The 19883-nt window shown below is 33.2% G+C and overlaps 1 protein-coding gene across 3 annotated transcripts in view; it reads right to left on the bottom strand.

Moving 5' to 3' along the window:
- Positions 1-918: 918 nt before the first annotated feature.
- The window catches only part of SNX16 (sorting nexin 16), a 40462-nt gene continuing 21497 nt past the window's right edge, over positions 919-19883 (bottom strand). For all 3 annotated transcript variants that reach the window (XM_041769489.1, XM_041769491.1, XM_041769490.1), the window contains 4 exons: positions 15219-15288; positions 4807-4943; positions 4198-4317; positions 919-3306 (listed from right to left, as the gene is read on the bottom strand). In XM_041769489.1, the coding sequence (XP_041625423.1) occupies positions 3210-3306; positions 4198-4317; positions 4807-4943; positions 15219-15288 (424 nt within the window). In that variant the 3' untranslated portion in view covers positions 919-3209. The remainder of the gene's footprint in view (positions 3307-4197; positions 4318-4806; positions 4944-15218; positions 15289-19883) is intronic.

The raw sequence follows: 19883 nt of genomic DNA, 5'->3' as shown, positions 1-19883 counted from the left end.
TTTTTAAATATTGTGTCTTGACCAAGAACCTACCTATAGCTTACTACTAGCTAGCATTTCTAAATTTGCATTCCATATTCACTAATCCTACTTAAGAACATCTTTTAAAGGGAAGGATAATTTAGTTTTGTGTAATTACTGCCATCCTTAATGGTGCAGTAATTGTGTTAGTACAGGCTATGACAAGTTCTTACCTAATGTAGTCTAAAATATCATTCAAATCTGACACTTTATCAGAACAAAGTACATCTGTTTCTAATTGGAGATCTCAAATAGGGAGGAAAACTGGGGTTGAGAAAATAAGAAAAATAAAGCTATGTTTACTACACAAAAGCACAACTCCTAAGGTTCTAATATGGTAGCTACAGGTGAGCTACAATTTCACTTAAGGCTGCCCAAAAAACAAATAAAAAAAGAGAAAGACAGTAATACAGTCTTTAAGATAAAAACAAATCAATTCTCAAGAAAAGCACAGGTTTTACTGCTGAGATTTAAGAGAATCTTCTCTTGTGAGTCCTCATAAAGGGTACACTGTGTGGAATGGCAGATATTAGCCTTAAAAACACATGTTGAAAATACAAATTCTGATGATTGTTTTGCTAGTAGAAGCCAATAGCACAGAAGTGCAATGCAGTAAAAATAATTCTATTATCTTTTGGAAGAACTAAAATGTGGATCAAATATGTAGCTTTCTGAAAATTTCCCAGAGGATACAATTTAGATTCCTCTCTTTACTAGTTGGGAATCCACACTTATTTATAACATAATCCCCAAACTCCTCTATTCCTGTAAGTAACAAAACATATTTCAAACTAGACAAATTATTTTTAGACCTAAAGCAACTGCTCCCTTCTAATATCACACATAGTTGAAGTAGACTACATAGATTAAATACTTAATCTCAGAATCGTAGACAAATTAAAGCACATTTTAAAATGCTGGTTTATGGTTTTGCTACCCATACATGAACTTAATTTTTAAAAGGTTAAAAGATTATTCACAGAAGTGTTTCCTGTTTGAATTATGTTCATTTTTTAATTAATATTGGCTGTTACATTTGAAGTGTGCACCTAGTCACAGACTTAAAATGATCAGTAATATAAAGTGTAAACTTAAAAATATATCATAAACTCATTCCACATCTGTGAAATGCAGCAGTTAAGTATAATTAAATTTACAATAATTTGTAATAGGACATTGAAATTGAAGGGGAAAATGGTATTCAAGATCTAAACAACACAGCTACTGCTGTACTGAAAAAATAATTTATTAAGTGAATATAATACTGGGAATAAAATGCATCATAAAAGTAAAAAAAGTAAATTCTAAATATAAATAGTGGTTTTATTAATTAACAAGAGTTTTTCTTCACCCATCCAAAACTTTACATACAATCTCCCGAAAGGCCAGATTTTGAAAGTGTATGGTTCATTTTAAAACAGACATGTATGTAGCACGTGAATATCTGGAATTTAGCAAAGATCATCTTGTCATTACACTAAAAAATGATACTAATTTAAAGGATTGTTCTTTTTAAACCTTTTCAAGCCCAGGATATTTTGAAATGAATAAATAGTTTATTATATTCTTTCTCTCTCCCAGGATAGTAAACACATTTCTAGTATACTTTGTGGAAAATACTCTGAGACAGAACATATTTGTGCATTTTGACAAAGGCTTTTAAATTTTTTTGAACTTTGGTAAGAAGCAGCCTCTGTTTCAGATCAAAAGTTAACAACAGCCACTTGACCACTTAGTCTACATAAGTGGAATTTTTAAAAACCGTATTTTAATGTGTACATCAAGATACTGATAAACTTTTAGATAGTGAAGAAAACAAAACTAGAGATTGTAATTCTGCTTCCCCAGTAAGTTTCCCACACCTTTTAGAAAGCACATGCAGTTCAATACACCAACTGGGATTTCAAAATGCTAGCACAATTACAACACTTATTAACAGCAATTTGCAAAGCAGTGGAAATAGAAAGTAAACGAGTAACTTCATAGTGTAAAAATGAAACAAGGCACTTTCAAGAACTGTAAGCAAATCTGAAACACTTTTTCATAAAGCTGACTCATAGACCCTAGCAGACTGCTGTAAAAAGTGAAATAGTGAAGGCACTACATAATTCTTTTTCCTAACTCCATTTACTAAAGAAATTTACCAATTAAACTTGGCACAAAAGAGTTTAATTATCATAAAGTGCATCACTTGGCTAAATATATTAAAAGGAAAATCAGCCTTAATACATTAGAGCAACATATTCACATATAGAGACATATAAATGCAATCCCAGGAGTCAATGTAGCTAGGAACATTATAGTATATATGGCTTTTTATTCTCTATTTTTTTTATATAACTCCTTATTTGCTTAGAATCTATATTTCCAAAAGAGTATACCTTGATTAGCAAAAAGAGGTAGTATTCTGAAAGAGGAAAACTCACTGATTCTACAGGTAGAGGTTTAAGATAAAGATAATAAATAAACAAGTACAACATATTATAATAAACTGGGACACCTATTATGGTATTCTGATACTGAATTAGCTTTTAAAATCAAGGCTATTTTATCACTTTAGCTATGTTATTATATGTTACTATAGGTCTTTCAAATAGTTTTCCTTTGGTATTAGAAAGTTTTCTTCTTTTTAAATAGCAATAACATTGCAAACAGGCAATTTTTATTTAGAGATGGTAAACGCGTCAATATTTAAAACTTAATTTGTCTTTACTGCTGATTTAAACTAATGAAAATATATCATGTCAGAGTTACAAAGAAGTATATATATCAACCAGGTAGCAACATGCAATTAATGTCCATGTAACTGATATAATTGGCATTTTAAATACAAACACACACACACACACACACACACACACACACACGAGTACACAAGCAGACATTGGTCTGGAGCAATATATTGGCAAAATACCAAAATAATTTATGCACATTATTTAAGAATGTCAATCTTGATAACAACTCTAACTAGATTTTTTTTTTTAGTGTATTAAATACAAAGGTTGGATAAAAGACAATTTAAAGCAGCAGTGAATACATTTCCTATCCCGATAACTTAAAAACCTTTTCTTTATGTAAACTTTATACATGTGCAATCTTTCTGTTTTCTGGAAATGCTTCAGTCTTTTTTTCATTTTAAATATTCTAAATTTGCTGAAACATAAATGGAAGGAACTGCTTGTCATGTATTAGTCTTCTTCTCCATTATATGCCACTTCTGCTACTTCTATGTCTGATACAGAATTTTCAGGTTCACTAAAACTTAAGCATGGCTTATCATCAGCTCTGCAAAAAAGAGAAACATGACAATGAAGACATTAGATATTTCACTTCATTATTACCTTAAATTTTTTTTTCATCTAATGTAGAGAATATTTAAATATTAATGGAAAAATATTTAATGGGGGCGGCCCGGGTGGCTCAGCGGTTTAGTGCCGCCTTCAGCCCAGGGCCTGATCCTGGAGACCTAAGATCGATCGAGTCCCACGTCGGGCTCCCTGCATGGAGCCTGCTTTTCCCTCTGCCTGTGTCTCTGCCTCTCTCTCTCTCTGTGTGTGTGTGTCTCTCATTAATAAATTAAAAAAATATTTAATGGAAAGAAATATTTAAATATTTGATCAGAAATTTAATATTTTTAAGTTGTCAGTACCAGACAACACCTTTGGAGATATAGTTTTAACTCTTTCAGCTCTCTCAACTACCATTTATCAATAAAAGTCCAGTTTATAATGACCTGTGCCCACATAAAATTTGTTTTCATAATTACAGTTTAACTATCACTAAAGTATTAATGATGACTTTGAACTTATAAGTAATAAATATTCTATGTACTTTCAAATATACTATCTTTTCATCATTTCTGTTAGGTAGGCCGGCTGGTTGCTATTATGGTATCCCACTTTTTGAATGGAAAAAGACTGAAGGATATTAATTTGTCAAACTTTACAAACTTTATTAATTAACTGAATAGTTAATTTAGACATATCTTCAAAGTAGTAATATTTACAGCCTAGATGCGAAAGACTCATTTTTAGAGACAGTCTAGGAGGTCTATAGTCCTTCTCTTTTACAATATCACTGAGTTCATTAAAAAAACAAAACAAAACTCTATGGAGTATCACTGAGTAATTCTAATTATTTAGATGATCAAGCTATAATAAACTAAATATTATTTACCCAGATTCTTCATGCAAAACATCTTGATCAACCTCAAATGCGGAAGACTCCACCTTTGGGATGTGTTCACCTTTTGTTTCTGACACGTGTAGTGATTCTTCAGGTTCTAAAGACAATGTCCTAAAAGTAAATTATAGCAACAAGTTATTTTCTAGAAATAAAGTATATATTGGTTTATTTTTGTGAGTACATGTAGCTTTGGGGGTCTTCAGCTTTTTTTAATGTGGAGTCAACAGAGAAATTAGTACTTACGATTAATGTAAAATGATTTTAACATCAATTCAATATATGCTGACAAGAATGCAAACTACAACTTTCATATGTGAAAATATGACTAGAAACAAAGGTAGTATTTAAATAGGTTAAAATGAATAATGTTTATTTTGAACAGCTATAGGCTTCTATTTCTGATGCTTCCCATCCTTTAAATGGTCAGCCTTCTAAGTAAATTATCAAAAGGCAATTTTCCTAATCTATAAAAAAGTACATCAAAAGTCTAAGACTTCTGGAATCAGAATTTTCTAAATCATATTAAAATACAAAAGATGTTTAGCCCAGAGTATGAAGAGTTGAATGAATAAGGCTAAAAATGCAAGTATCACAATACACCTGATTCTGTTTTCTAGAGCTTCTATATGAAGTTGCTTTTCATTCAGCAGTTTCTTCAGTGATTCCACCTCTTTTTGTTTTTCAAGTAGTTCTTTTTGAAAACGGTAGTTTGTCTCTTCTAAAGTTTCACAGAAAGCCTTAAAAACAAACAAAAAAGGAAAAAATAAAATTAATTACTTTTACAGTATCTTCCTCAAGAGCATTTATTTGAAGAGTCAAAGGACATAATCAAAATAATATGTGTGCAGCCCAAACAATCTGTTCTCTTCCCTCATCTTTTTTGGTCTCTTCTATCTTGACACTAGGTCCCAACCTATCTGCAAGACTTTTAACTACAAATCCCCTTTCTTGAGAATTGTTAAGCAGAAAGCCACGGTGCTTGAAATGAATATGTGATAACCCACTAGCATAGAATTGGGGGAAAAAATAACCAATAACTACTGTTTAAGTTTCTATTCTCCTTCATCTAGTTTTGCCTAGTCCTACATGAACTTACTTTTTTTAAAAATTGTGGCTACTGATTTGTATTAGCTCAGAGCAATACTATTTTAACAATCTCCTCTATAGTACCTAAATAATGCCAAGTTTTTTTCAACATTGCTATCCTTTTGCTTCTTTTTCCATATTCATTCAAAACTGACATTGTCTCCTTCATACCCAGGATACTAAACACTGCTGAAATAAAGATTAGGACAAACAAAATCATACTACCATAAAAAATGTCATGAAAAAATGTGGGTGACTTATCCTGAGGCTTCCAGTGTTGCTGATCAATTCTTTTAACTATTCCCATTTATCTATCACTCTTTGTCATGTCTTCTCTGTGACTATTTTAAACCTTCACTCCTGGCAAGTCTCCTAAAATGTGTTACTATCGCTGATTCCAAACCCAGCAGATGATCTTGATTCCTATACAAGAAAACAAAAAACAAGAAACCCACTGACTCCCTGAATCCCAACTACATTTGCTTCCTTTTCTTTTCCTCAAGAACATGATTCTTCAAGTTACCTTTCTACCCTACCTCCTCTGGAAGATACACTTCCTCCTAATTTTTCAACCTTTCCCCTTCCCCTGGACCCAAAATTTAGTTAATAAACTTGACTGAAGTTGATTAAGTAAATCCTAAAAATTTCACCATAAAAAAAAATCATCTTCATCTCCCTCTTAATCATGAGTCTCTAGCTACTAACTCATCCCCTTCCTTTCAAAACAAAACTTTTTCCACAAGTTTTTTATCACTCAAATTTAGCTCCTCATTTACTTCTAAAATCATTAAAGTAGGAGCTTCCCTCTCTTTTTCTCTACTAACTATGCCCAGGCAAAGGCTAACAATGACTTTCTAATCATCAAACCCAAAGTATTGTTTTTTTCTTGACTTCATTGTCACTACTGACCTAATTTTTTTAAAAAAATTAATGGAATCCTATTTTACTGGCCTCCATAAAACTTTCTGGTTCAACCTGTTAACTTTGACAGTTGCTTTTAGCTTTCTTTTTTTTTTAATTTTTTAAAAAATATTTTATTTATTTATTCATGAGAGGTAGAGACAGGCAGAGAGAGAGAGACAGACAGACAGACAGAGAGGGGCAGAGACATAGGCAGAGGGAGAAGCAGGCTCCATGCAGGGAGCCCGACGTGGGACTCGATCCCAGGTCTCCAGGATCAGGCCCTGGGCTGAAGGCGGCGCTAAACCGCTGAGCCACCCGGGCTGCCCAGCTTTCTATTTGTTCTTTGCATGTGGGCATTCATCAAAGTTTTGCCATTGGTTATATACTCTCTTGTTCTATATGCCATCCCTGGGCAACTGCACTTACTGTGAACACTTCAGCTCTCATCTCTACATATCCTATCAACTTCCAATGTGGTTTGTTGTTGTTAATCTCCAACAACTTTCCTTAGTGCATAGACATCATTCATATATCTACTGGTCGTCTTCAATTAGATGTGCCAATGGCAAGTCAAACAGCATTTGCAATGGAATATCTATTATACAGCCTCATTATCAAAGCCACCAGGCAGGGATCTCAGATCACTCCATTTCTCTAATTTCTATGGCCCAAAGATAACTATCTTTCCACCTTGCTCTTCTCCTCACCTCCACTGCCTCATCAACACCTCTAGTGTTTCTGTCATTTGTTCTCATTTCTATAGTCTTCAGTTCTGAACCAAATTATAACACCAGTAAGCTAATAGGCATGTTCACTTTGCAATCTGAGCTGGCTTTCTTCTTTCTTTCTTTTTTCTTTTTTTCTTCTTTCTTTCTTTCTTTCTTTCTTTCTTTCTTTTCTTTCTTTTCTTTCTTTCTTTCTTTCTTTCTTTCTTTCTTTCTTTCTTTCTTTCTTTCTTCCTTTCTTTCTTTCTTTCTTTCTTTCTTTCTTTCAGATTTTATTTATTTATTCATGAGAGACACAGAGGGAGAGAGAGAGAGGCAGAGACACAGGCAGAAGGAGAAGCAGGCTCCATGGAGGGAGCCTGATGTGGGACTTGATCCTGGTACTCCAGGATCAGGCCCTGAGCCAATGGCAGGTGCTAAACCGCTGAGCCACCCAGGGATCCCCTGAGCTGGCTTTCTTAAAAACAGATCTTATCATGTTACCTACGATTTAATACTGCCTAAATAATAAGGCCAAATATCTTACCTTGGCAAGTGAAGTACCTTATGATGTAACATATGCCTTTTACCCCAACCTCAGAGCTTGCTGTATTTACTTTTCCTTTCCTCTGGTCCTCTGCATAACCCATGTTCCACCCAACTGAATTACTTTCAGTTTCTCAAATATTTGTCTTTATATAGAAGGACGTATATAATACATTTCATTCTGTGGCTTTTTTACCTAATGACATAAGATGAACCTTACAAACACTCCCAATGTAAAGATCTGGGTATATGCACATTATGGAAAAACTAAACAGTTTTCAACTATCATGCCAATAGAATGTAGGAATACAGAGAAAAAAAAAAGAAATGAACCATACATAACTTCCACTGATAACAGCATGCGTGACCAGACAAACTAAGGCCTCTGGCTATAAAATATCTAGCTAAAAACTCAACATTTTAAATGTGGGCAAGAAACAGAGGTAAATCACAGAGAACAAAAACAAAGAGGAATGAAAACAAGTGCCACCAGCAGGTGCACTGACATAGCTTTTTGTTAACTTTGAACTTTAAACACCAAGATGGGACAAGAGATGAGTCAGGCATATTTTAAGGCTAGTGATTTAAAAAAAAAAAACAACCCAAAAAACAAACAAACAAACAAACAAAAACAGAGAGAGATACTCAGGAATAAAGTAAGAACTCTAAAAAGCCAAGCCATTAACAAAACTCATTCATCAACATAAAAATGCATCAAAGAAGACTGTTTCATCTTGGCTTTTAGGTGGGAAAGAAGTGTCTTCCCTGAAGAATCTATAACCATGGGCCAGTGCTTTCTGTGGATTTTGGTTTGAATTTATACTATCATAATTAGTCAGAAACAACCAAGCTTAGAAATTAGCAAAAAAAAAAAAAAAAAAAAAAAAGAAAGAAAAAAAAAAGGTCCAGGATCAATGATACTCAAGTTATCTCTGCAGAAGCAAGCAAACAAAGGATATACCCTCAACTCTGGCTGTTCAGGTTTCCTGGAGACAAAGTTTTAATCAAAGTAAATTTATAATCCCAGGGCAGCCCAGGTGGCTCAGCGGTTTAGCACCGCCTTCAGCCCAGGGTCTGGTCCTGGAGACCCGGGATGGAGTCCCACGTCAGGCTCCCTGCATGGAGCCTGCTTCTCCCTCTGCCTGTGTCTCTAGAGGCCTCTCTCTCTCTCTCTCTGTGTCTCTCATGAATAAATAAATAAAATCTTAAATAAAAAAAAGAAAAAAATTATAATCCCAAATTACAAAACCCACTAGGAAATCATCCACTGAAAAGAAGGATTAGAATTCCATAAACTTCAGATAGCATATTACTATATAAAGACCATAAAATATGAACATGTATAATGACTTTAAAATATTTTTTAAAAGCCACTACTAAAAAATATCAGGTATACTTGACACAAAAGAATAGAATGTCAAAACATGAAAAGTATAGTCAATATTATTAAAATCTTAATGGATGTATCAGACAGTAGAATAATCCTGTCTGAATGCAACATAGTAAACTAGAAGCTAGAACTAAGAAAATTACAGAATTTATTCATTGAAGAATGACGCATAGGGAGATGGAGACAGACAACATGAAGGAAAAGGAAAATAACACACATATTTATAAATTGAGTTTCTGAAAAAAAAAAGAAAAAAAAAAAAAAAGAAAACCCAGAGAGAATGTGGAGAAGCAATACTCAGTGAGAAAACAGGAGAAAGATTTTTAGAACTGATTAAATACTAGTATTTTCAGATTTGGGAAGAATAAAAGGAAGTCGAAGTAAACACCAATCACAAATAAGACAGTAAAGCTGCAAATGCTAAAATCAAAGAGGTTTCTAAAATACTAGGAAGAAAAAAACCAGTGTACTAGAAAGAGACAACAATGAACTGTGAATAGATGTTTCACAGCAAAGGCAATGGAAAAGACCTCAAAGCACTGAGAAGAATGACTATCAAGGCAGAATTCTAGACCCAATTAAATCATACTTCAAAAATGAGAGCAAGATTTAAAAAAAATTCAGACATTAAAGACCTAAACCAACACACAAACACTGAAAGAACTATTAAACAATGTACTTTAAGAGCAGTTACTTGAGCCCCGGTGGAAAGACTGATATGAAAGAACTTGGAATGATGAGGAAACAAAGTGGTAAACGTGCAGGTAAATCAAAGGAAGCTTGGCTCACTTTGGGGAGGCTGTAAACAATAATGGTTCTAAATTATTTGATGAGAACAATATATGACCATTAAATAAAAGACAGTGAATACAGAGCTTAGAAGCCAAAAGTAGAGGGAAAAAGGAAAGAGAGAAAACTCATTAAATATATTAAAGGAAGAAAAGGAGAAAAAGGAAGGTAAATAAAGAGTACAAGATAAAATGGCAGAAATAAATACATATATATTGGTAATTACTGGACACATCACAATAAACTCATCAGTTTAAAAACAGATTTTTCTGTTTGCATTAAACCCAAAAAATCTACCTCTATGATGCCGACAAGAAACACACTTTAAATATAAAGATAGAAAAATACTTATAAGGCAAACAGGCAAATCTGCTCTTTCTCTCCCACAAAAGGTACAGTTTATTAATCTCAGAGCAATGTGTTTCAAGTGGAAAACATTACTAGGCACAAAAAGGTCACTATCTAATAATAAAAGGAATGATTCACTAGTATATTTCAACTACAGAATTAAAAAAAAAAAACTTCAATAACCAACCATAATGAGTAAATTTAGTATACTACTTTTGGTAATTATAGATACATTAAGAGTTTTTTGGGACACTTGGGTGACTCAGTGGTTGAGCATCTGCCTTCTGCTCAGGGCGTGATCCCAGGGTCCTGGGATGGAATCCTGTTATCCGGCTCCCTGCAGGAAGCCAGCTTTTCCTCTGCCTCTCTCTGTCTCTCTCTCATGAATAAATACATAAAATCTTAAAAAAAAAAAAAAAAGAAAGAAACCATCAGTTGTTAAAAAATCTACCCATAAAACTACAAAACAAACTAAAGAAAATATCAGACTCAGGTTGTTTTACAGGTGAGTTCTAATGAATACTCAAGGAACAAACAATACTGATCTTATTCAAATGGTTCTGGAGAAAAGAAAAAGAGAGTATTTCTCTATTTATAAGATTGGTATAATCCTGATGCCGGATCCAGTGACAATAGCAGAGAGGAAAATTATATCATAAAAATTCTAAATGCATTATAATTCAAATCCAGCAATTAAAAAAATGCTGAATTAATGAGTTAACCTCAGAAATGAATGTTTTATCATTTGAAAATCTATGAATGTGATTTACCATGCTATCTATTAAAAAAACCCCATATGATCATCTTTATAGATGGAAGCAAAAGCATTGATAACATACACATACCACAACCTTTTAGCAAACTAAGAATAGAACTTCTGTAACCCAAAAGCAAAGGCATAAAAAAATACAACCCACAACTTCCAACAGCTTGTAGGAAACATCATATTCAATGGTGAAATATAGAATTATTAAAGTTAGTAAGAAATGAAAAGATGTTTGCCATAACTGCTTCTATTTAACTGCAAAGATCCCAGTTTGCATACACACAAAAAATATGAAAGTGGAATAAAAGGTATTAAGGATTAAAAAGGAAAAACCATAACTGGTAGTATTTCAGAAGGTATGATTTTATATATATAGAAAATCTAAAAGGATCCACAAACTAATGAGAGATCTCACCAAATATGTAACATATAAAATATATAGAAAATATAATAGTAATAAATTAGAAGATAATAAAATACCAATTATGATAAAAAACCCATAAAGAATAAATTCTACTGCTTTCTCTAAAAGTTAAAGAAAAAATTCAACCTTTATTGAAGACTTCTAAAAAAGACCTAAATAAAGCAAAGATCTGTTGATAGGAAGATTCCATTCTATAATGACTGCTCTTTAAAATTTTTCAGTAAATGTATTATAATTCCAAACAAAATACCACCAGGATCTTTCATAAACTCAGAAGTTGATTCTACAATTCATATGGAAAAACAAATAGTCAATTTTGAAGAAGAACAAGGAAAGGAAAGCTTGTCTTGCTAGATACAGAGATTATAAAACCATAGTAATTAACATAGTATAGACTCAATTAAGAAATAGAATAATAATAATGAAAGCAAATAGAAATTCTAGAGTTGATCAGCCCATTTGCTGACATGAAAAATTAACAAGAGAGGCTCAATAGCAGATTTAAAATGACAGAAAAATGAGTGAGCTTGAAGATAGTCCAACAGAAATTATTCAGCCTGAAGAACAGAGGAAAAATGACTGAAAAACATGAACAGCACTTCAGAAACATATAGTACTATGTGAAGTGTGTTTGTAATTTGTAATAGGAATCTCAGAAGGAGAAAGGCAAAAGGACTGAGAAATTATTTGAAGAAGTAATGGCCAACAACTTCCTTAGTCTGATGGAGAGCATTAATCTGCCAAATCCAAGAAGTTCAATGAAGCCAAATTATGATAAACACCTTGACATATCATAATTTGACTGCTGAAAGTCAAACAATATCTTGAAAGTAGCAAAGGCAGAATGACTCATCACGTCCATGGGAACAATATAAAGGTTGACTTTTGATCAGAAACAATGGAAGCCAGAAGACAGAGGAATGACACATGGTAATGAAAGAAAAAAAAATCAGTAAAATTCTCCTTCACAAATGAACGTTCCCAGATGAACAAAAACTGAGAATTTGTTGGTATCAGCTTTGCCTTACAAAAGGTACTCAAGGAAGGAAGGCCTTGAAGCTGAAAGAATGTGATAACACCAATCCACAGGAAGAAATGAAGAGGCATTTAGAAATGGTAAATATATCGATAAATATGAAAGAGTTGATAACATTTTCCTCATTTCTTTCTTAATTTATTCATAAGTGAAAAGATTGTATAAAGAAATAATTATTACACTGTATTACTGGGTTTATGACATAGAGATTTTTTTTTTATGACATAGAGATTTAAAATATTTAATAATATTAATATCTGGCTGGCTTAGTTGGTAGAGCACGTGACTCTTGATCTCAGGGTCATGAGTTTGAGCCCCATGTTAGGCCTAGAGCTTACTTAAAAAAATATGTAATTATAGCAACACAAAGGAGGGGAGGAAAAAGATATATTGGAGCTAAGTTTATAATTCCCTGGAATTAAGTATTACTCTTAAGTAGTGTTAGGATGCATACTGTAATACCAGAGCAACCACTAAAAAATAAAAGACTAAAGATTTCTACAGAGGAATCAAACTGGCATACTAAAAATATGTAAAGTAGGCAGTAAAGGAGGAAGAGGACCAAAACAGAGGAGATAGATAGAAAATGAATTGCAAAATGGCAGATGTAAAAGGTAAAGATGTCAGACTGAACAAAAGACCAAGACCCAACTATATGCTTTATACAAGTGACAAACCTTAGAAATTCACAAACTGAAAGCAAAAAAAAAAAAAAAAAAAAGGAAAAAAGATAAATAGTAACCATAAGAAAGCTGTAATAAACAATAAACAAGACTGCATGGTATTGGCATAAAGATAGGTAATTACGTCAATTGAAGAGAATTAAGAGTCCAGAAACAAACCCAATCTTTTATGTTTATTTGATTTTTGATAAGGTGCCAACACAATAAATGGTACTGACAAAATTAGATATCTACAAGTAAGGAACTTAAGATCCTTACCTCATACCTTATAAATATCTATCAGGTCAGGATGGATTAAAGACTAAGTTGAAGAGCTAAAAACTATAAAACTTCTAGAAAAAAAAAAGGAGAAAACTTTTGTTTTCTACCCTGTGTTAGGCAGAGTGTCTTTTTTTTTTTTTTTTTCTTAGTAGGCTCCATGCCCAGCATGGAACTTGAATTCATGACCCCAAGATCAAGAGCTGGATGCTCTGAGTGAGTCAGCCATGTGCCCCTAGGTAAAGATACAATACCAAAAGCATAAGCCATAAAAAAAGTGATAAACCTTTTTAAAATTAAAAACATTAGTACTTTAAAAGACACAATTAAGAAAATGAAAAGATACATACAGATCAAGAGAAAATATTTGCAAATCAAATATCTGGTAAAGGACTTATATCCAAAATAAAGAATTCTTACAAGTCAATAAAACAGTCAAACTTAAAAAAAAAAAACAAAATGGACAAAAGACTTAAATAGACAATTCATCAAAGAAAATACATAAATGGCTAAAAAAAAAAAACATGAAAAAGTTGATCAACATATTAAAAAAAAAAGTGACCAATATAAAACACTCGGGAAATGGAAATTAAAATTGTAGTAAAATACTACCACACACCCGTAAGAATGCCTATACTCCAAAAGACAGATAAATTATGTTTATGAGGACATGGATAAATGGGAACTCTCATATACTAGTGGTGGGAATATAAAATGGTATAGCTGCTTTAGAAAACAGTTTGCAAGAAAAAAAAAAAAAACAGTTTGCAAGTTTCTTTAAAAAGTTAAACATAATTTGCCATATAAGCAAATGTTCCATTTCTTGTTTAATCCAAGAGAAATGAAAACAAATGTCTACACAAAGCTTCTACGAGATTGTTCACAGCAGCATTAATCAAAATAGCACAAATTTGGAAACTATTCAAATGTCCCACAATTGGCAACTAGATAAACAAAATGTGGTATATACATACAATGAAAAACCATTCATCAATAAAAAGTAATTAAATATTCATAGAGGCTATATACGGTTGACCCTCAAAAACATGATGCTAAACAAGAGACTGTAGAGATTATATACTGGATACTATATGTTATGCATAGTGTATCTGTAAAAGAATATGTATATTGAATACTGATTACACACACACACACACTATGACTCTATTTACATAAAATATCCAGAAAAGGCAAATTTGCAGATCAGTAGTTGTCTGGAGCTGGGAGTGTGGATGGATTGCAAAATGGCTTGCAGGAACTTTTTCCAAGGTGATGGGAATTTCTAAAATGGAATTATGGTGATGGTGGCACAGTCCTACAAATTTACTGAATTTTATTAAATTGTACATTTACAATGGAATAGCAAAGAGCTAATTTAATGGTTGAAAATTTTACTTCAATAAAGCTGCTTCCAAAAAGCTATGGCATTCACTCTAATACAAAGAACAGATTCAGTTTGACTGAAAACAGTACAAATCTACCAATTAAATCTGTTCCATTTAAATGCCATTGAACATTCTGGGGAAAAAAACTTGCGTAAAATCCTAGCTAATCTACTATAACAAAATCTGTTTTGTGAATCTAGCCAAATGCTTTAAGAAACAGGCCACTCTAACACGTCAATTACCGTAATTTGAGGAGCATCAAGCTAGAGTTGAATTGATAACAAGACAATAACCTCTACTTCTGAAGGTAAGTTTTAATTGATTTTAATTGTAGGTTCTTTGACATTTAGATGAAAGAAAACTCAGCATACAAATAGCATTTTTAAATGTAGTAAAATAAATTTCCTTATGATTTTTTTAAATAGTAAAAAAAAGGAGGAAAAAAAAGCAAGATTTAATTTCAGAGCTCCATTAATGGCATGACATGTATGAACTTTTATTTTTTCACTGAAGTAGGTTCATGTATTTCAATGAAAGACACCTTTGACCCAAACATTAGAAGCTTTCTGTGTAAAACTATGATGCTCTAAAATTAATAATACTTTGCTGTTTGCTATTCCATTCAAGAAACAATATAGTTATTGTACTGTATTATTTGTTCCCCTTTCCATGTGATATATAATACAGCACTTACCCTGCTTTCTTCTAGGCTATCAAATGGACCTGGTGGATCATCCAGACAAAGAAATTCTCTTACTGCAAGGCTTTTCAAAGGAAAAAAAAATAAGCTGGGGTACAAATAACCTTACAAAAGACAGCAAAAGCCAGTTACTTTGAAGCTATACAGCGTTTTAAGAAAGTTGGTTTTGAGTATATACCAGAAGCAGTAAACTGGTTTACGTGTTTTTACACAACCAGCCAAATATAAATATAAAATCTATAGAAGATACTAAGATTTTAAAGCAGTTTTCTACAAGATATTAAGATTTTAAAGCAGTTTTCTACAATCTTATGAACATAAATAGAGATTATAAATTCATGCTACATAAAAACTGCAGGACATAAAATATAAGCCACAATAATGGTACAGGAGACCAACATAAATGATGAATAGAAATAGTATTACTTCTAAAAAATATTAATTTACACTAGTCTAAAAATGTCATTATCTTGTTATGAAGAAATACAATTTCTAAATTATACTTTATTTGTTTCATTGTCAGGAGATGCTTCTAAAGTAACTGAAAAGTATTTACTGAAGCAAGTTAAAGATTTTTCTTACAATCATGTTTATTACAGTAATTTACTTATTTTTCCTAAAGAGTTTAAGGGAAAAAAATACTGAACAACTTATTTCTGAATTATCATAAATTTCAAAATAATGAAATACAGTTGACCCTTTATTCACACAGGGGTTAGGGGTGCTAACCCCTTGTGTGGCTGAAAATCTGCATATAACTTTTAACTCTCAATAAACTTTACTAATAGCCTACTGTTGACTGGAAGCCTTATCTGTAATATTAATGGTCAATTAACACATCTATAACATTAATGGTCAATTAACACATATACTATACCTTATATACTGCATTTTTACAATAAAGCTAGAGAAATGTTATAAAGAAAATCATAAGGAAAATACATATATAGTACTATGCTGTAAAAAATCTTTATATTAGAGGATCCATGCAGTTCAAAGCTGTATTATTCAAGGGGCAACTGTAATAGGGTGTTGTCGTTTTCACAATTACCAGAAACAGGTTAAAAGGTAAAAAAAACTTAACTTCCTTGTTTAAAAAAATACCTTTCTAAAAGGAATTTTGGACTGAGAGGCAACTTTGTGTGCATGTTAAAACATACATATGAAGACTTAAAATTTTTAAGTATAAAAGGATAAAAATATGATTTTTTGATGTACTGCATAAAGGAGATGTCAACCTATGCTGAAAAGGCAATGGCATGTTGGGGTCCATATTGGGTCAGACGGGTTGATGACGACAGGGGATGGTCATGAAGAGACAAAAGGAATATATGATGAAATCTTTCAAAAAGTAAAAATAATATGAATCAATATAGAGAAGTGGTATTAAGAAATTAATCCAGATGATCATAAAGAAAAAAGAGTGATTTGTGGACTATAAAATCTTGACAATACAGGTAATAAAGAAAACAGATTCAGGGAAACTGAGAAAACACTTGAATATTCATAATCATGAAATAATAGAAAGGACCTTAAATGTGATCTAGCTGCTTTTTAACAAATGTGATCCATAGTATGCTTTTTATCTTTTTCATGTGTTCAGCCAAGAGTATACCTAAACACCCCCAGGAATAGGGAATGTTCCACCTCTTAGAATAAACCATCCTACACTTGAAAAATACTGAAAACTAGGGAATTATTTTTCACTGTGCTGGGATTTTTCTCCCTGCAGCATTTACTCACGAATCTTAGTTCGGCTTTTGAGCCATTCAGAGCAAATCTGTCTTCTTTCACATGATACCCTAAAAGTATATTGAAAATGTATTTCCCCAAAGCAATACTAATACACTAGTATGTTCTTTTCTTCTATACTGTAACAAAATTTATTGAGTACTTAATAAATATGGTCTATGCCTGTATGGTCTGTGCACATGCGGAGCCACCATTTCCCCCCAGTTTTACTGAGGTATAACTGACAATTAAAAATTGTATATATTTAAGGTGTACAAATTGATTTAAGTATACATTGTGAAATGTGAACTACAACTAAGCTAATTAGCATATCACCCCACAGTTATCACTTCTAATATATTTTAACTTAAATTCAATTAGCCAACATATATTGGTCTTAGATGTAGTGTCAACAATTTATCAGTTGCATATAGCATCCATTGCTCATCACATCACGTGCCCTCCTTAATGCCCATCACCCAATAACCCTAACCCCCACTCATTTTCCTTCCAGCAACCCTGAGCTTGTTTCCTAAAGTTAAGAGTCTCATGGTTTTCCTCCCTCTGGATCTCTTCCCAATTCAGTTTTCCCTCCCTTCTCCTATGATCCTCTGGGCTGTTTCCTATATTCTACATACAAGTGAAACTATGTAATTGTCTATTTCTCATTTACTTATTTCACTCAGCATAATACCCTCTAGTTCCATCCACATCAATGCAAATGGTAAGCATCCTTTCTGATGGCTGAGTAATATTCCATTGTCTATATATACCACATCTTCTTTATCCATTCATCTGTTGATGGGTATCTTGGCTCTTTCCACAGTTTGGCTATTGTGGACATTGCTACTATGAACATGGGGTGCAGGTGCCCCTTTGGACCACTACCTTTGTATCTTTGGGGAAAATACCTAGTAGTGTAGTTGCTGGGTTGCAGGGTAGCTCTATGCTTAACTTCTTTAGGAATCTCCAGTTTTTCAGAGTGGTTGCACCAGCTTGCATTTCCATCAGTAGTGTAAGAGGATTCCCGTTTCTCCACATCCTGTTTGTTGTTTCCTGTCTTGTTAATTTTAGGCATTCTGACTGTTGTGAGGCGGTATCTCATTGTGGTTTTGATTTGTATTTCCCGGATACCAAGAGATGTGGAGCATTTTTTCATATGTCTCTTGGCCATTTTTAAGTCTTTGGAGAAATGTCTGTTCATATCTTCTGTCCATTTCTTGATTGGATTGGTTTTGGGGTGTTGAATTTGGTAAGTTCTTTATGGATCTTGGATACTAGCCTTTTATCTGATATGTCATTTTCAAATATCTTCTCCCATTCTGTAAGTTGCCTTTTAGTTTTGCTGTTTCCTTTGTTGTACAGAAGCTTTCTATCTTGATGAAGTCCCAATAGTTCATTTTTGCTTGTTTTGCTTGCCTTTGGAGATGTGTCTAGCAAGAAGTTGCTGCAGCCGAGGTTGAAGAGGTTGCTGCCTGTGTTCTCCTCTAGGATTTCGATGTATTCCTGTCTCATGTTTAGGTCTTCCATCCATTTTGGGTTTATCTTTGTGTATGGTGTGAGGAAATGGTTCCGTTTCATTCTTCTATATAGGGCTATCCAATTTTCCCAACACCATTTATTGAAGAAACTGTCCTTTTCCCTTTAGGTATTTATTTCTATTTTGTTGAAGATTAGTTGACCACAGAGTTGAGGGTCCATTTCTGGGTTCTCTATTGATTTGTGTGTGTTTTGGTGCTAGTACCACACTGTCTTGATGACTATAACTTTGTAATATACCTTGAATTGTGACAATCCTGGCATTGTGATGACACCAGCTGTGGTATTCTTTTTTAATATTCCTTTGGCTATTCAGGGTCTTTTGTGGTTCCATACAAATTTTAGGATTATTTATTCCAGCTCTGTGAAAGATGTAGATGGCATTTTGATAGGGATTGCATTGAATGTGTAGTTTGCTCTAGGTAGCATAGACATTTTAATTATATTTTTTCTTTAATCCATGAGCATGGAATGTTTTCCCATTTCTGTGTCTTCCTCACTTTTTTTTTTTTTAAAGATATTTCATTACTTTTTTTTTAAATTAATTTTTATTGGTGTTCAATTTACCAACATACAGAAAAACACCCAATGCTCATCCCGTCAAGTGTCCACCTCAGTGCCCGTCACCCATTCCCCTCCAACACCCGCCCTCCTCCCCTTCCACCACCCCTAGTTCGTTTCCCCGAGTTAGGAGTCTTTATGTTCCGTCTCCCTTCCTGATATTTCCCAACATTTCTTTTCCCTTCCTTTATATTCCCTTTCACTATTATTCATATTCCCCAAATGAATGAGAACGTACACTGTTTGTCCTTCTCCGATTGACTTATTTCACTCAGCATAATACCCTCCAGTTCCATCCACGTTGAAGCAAATGGTGGGTATTTGTCGTTTCTAATTGCTGAGTAATATTCCATTGTATACATAAACCACATCTTCTTTATCCATTCATCTTTCGATGGACACTGAGGCTCCTTCCACAGTTTGGCTATTGTGGCCATTGCTGATAGAAACATCGGGGTGCAGGTGTCCCGACGTTTCATTGCATCTGAATCTTTGGGGTAAATCCCCAACAGTGCAATTGCTGGGTCGTAGGGCAGGTCTATTTTTAACTCTTTGAGGAACCTCCACACAGTTTTCCAGAGTGGCTGCACCAGTTTCTTCCTCACTTTTTTTAATAAATGTTTTATAGCTTTTATAGTACAGATCCTTTATCTCATTAGTCAGGTTTATTCTCTTAGGTATCTTATGGTTTTTGGTGCAATTCTAAGTGGGTTCGATTCCTTAATTTCTCTTTGTCTCATTGCTAGTTATAGAAATGCAACTGATTTCTGTTCATTGGTTTTATACTCTGCCATGTTGCTGAACTCCTGTATGAGTTCTAGCAATTCT

The sequence above is a fragment of the Vulpes lagopus genome, chromosome 9, assembly GCF_018345385.1.
Source record: "Vulpes lagopus strain Blue_001 chromosome 9, ASM1834538v1, whole genome shotgun sequence".
NCBI lineage: Eukaryota > Metazoa > Chordata > Mammalia > Carnivora > Canidae > Vulpes > Vulpes lagopus.
The sequence above is the reverse complement of the archived record's forward strand: the minus strand, read 5'-3'. Positions and strand labels throughout refer to the sequence as shown.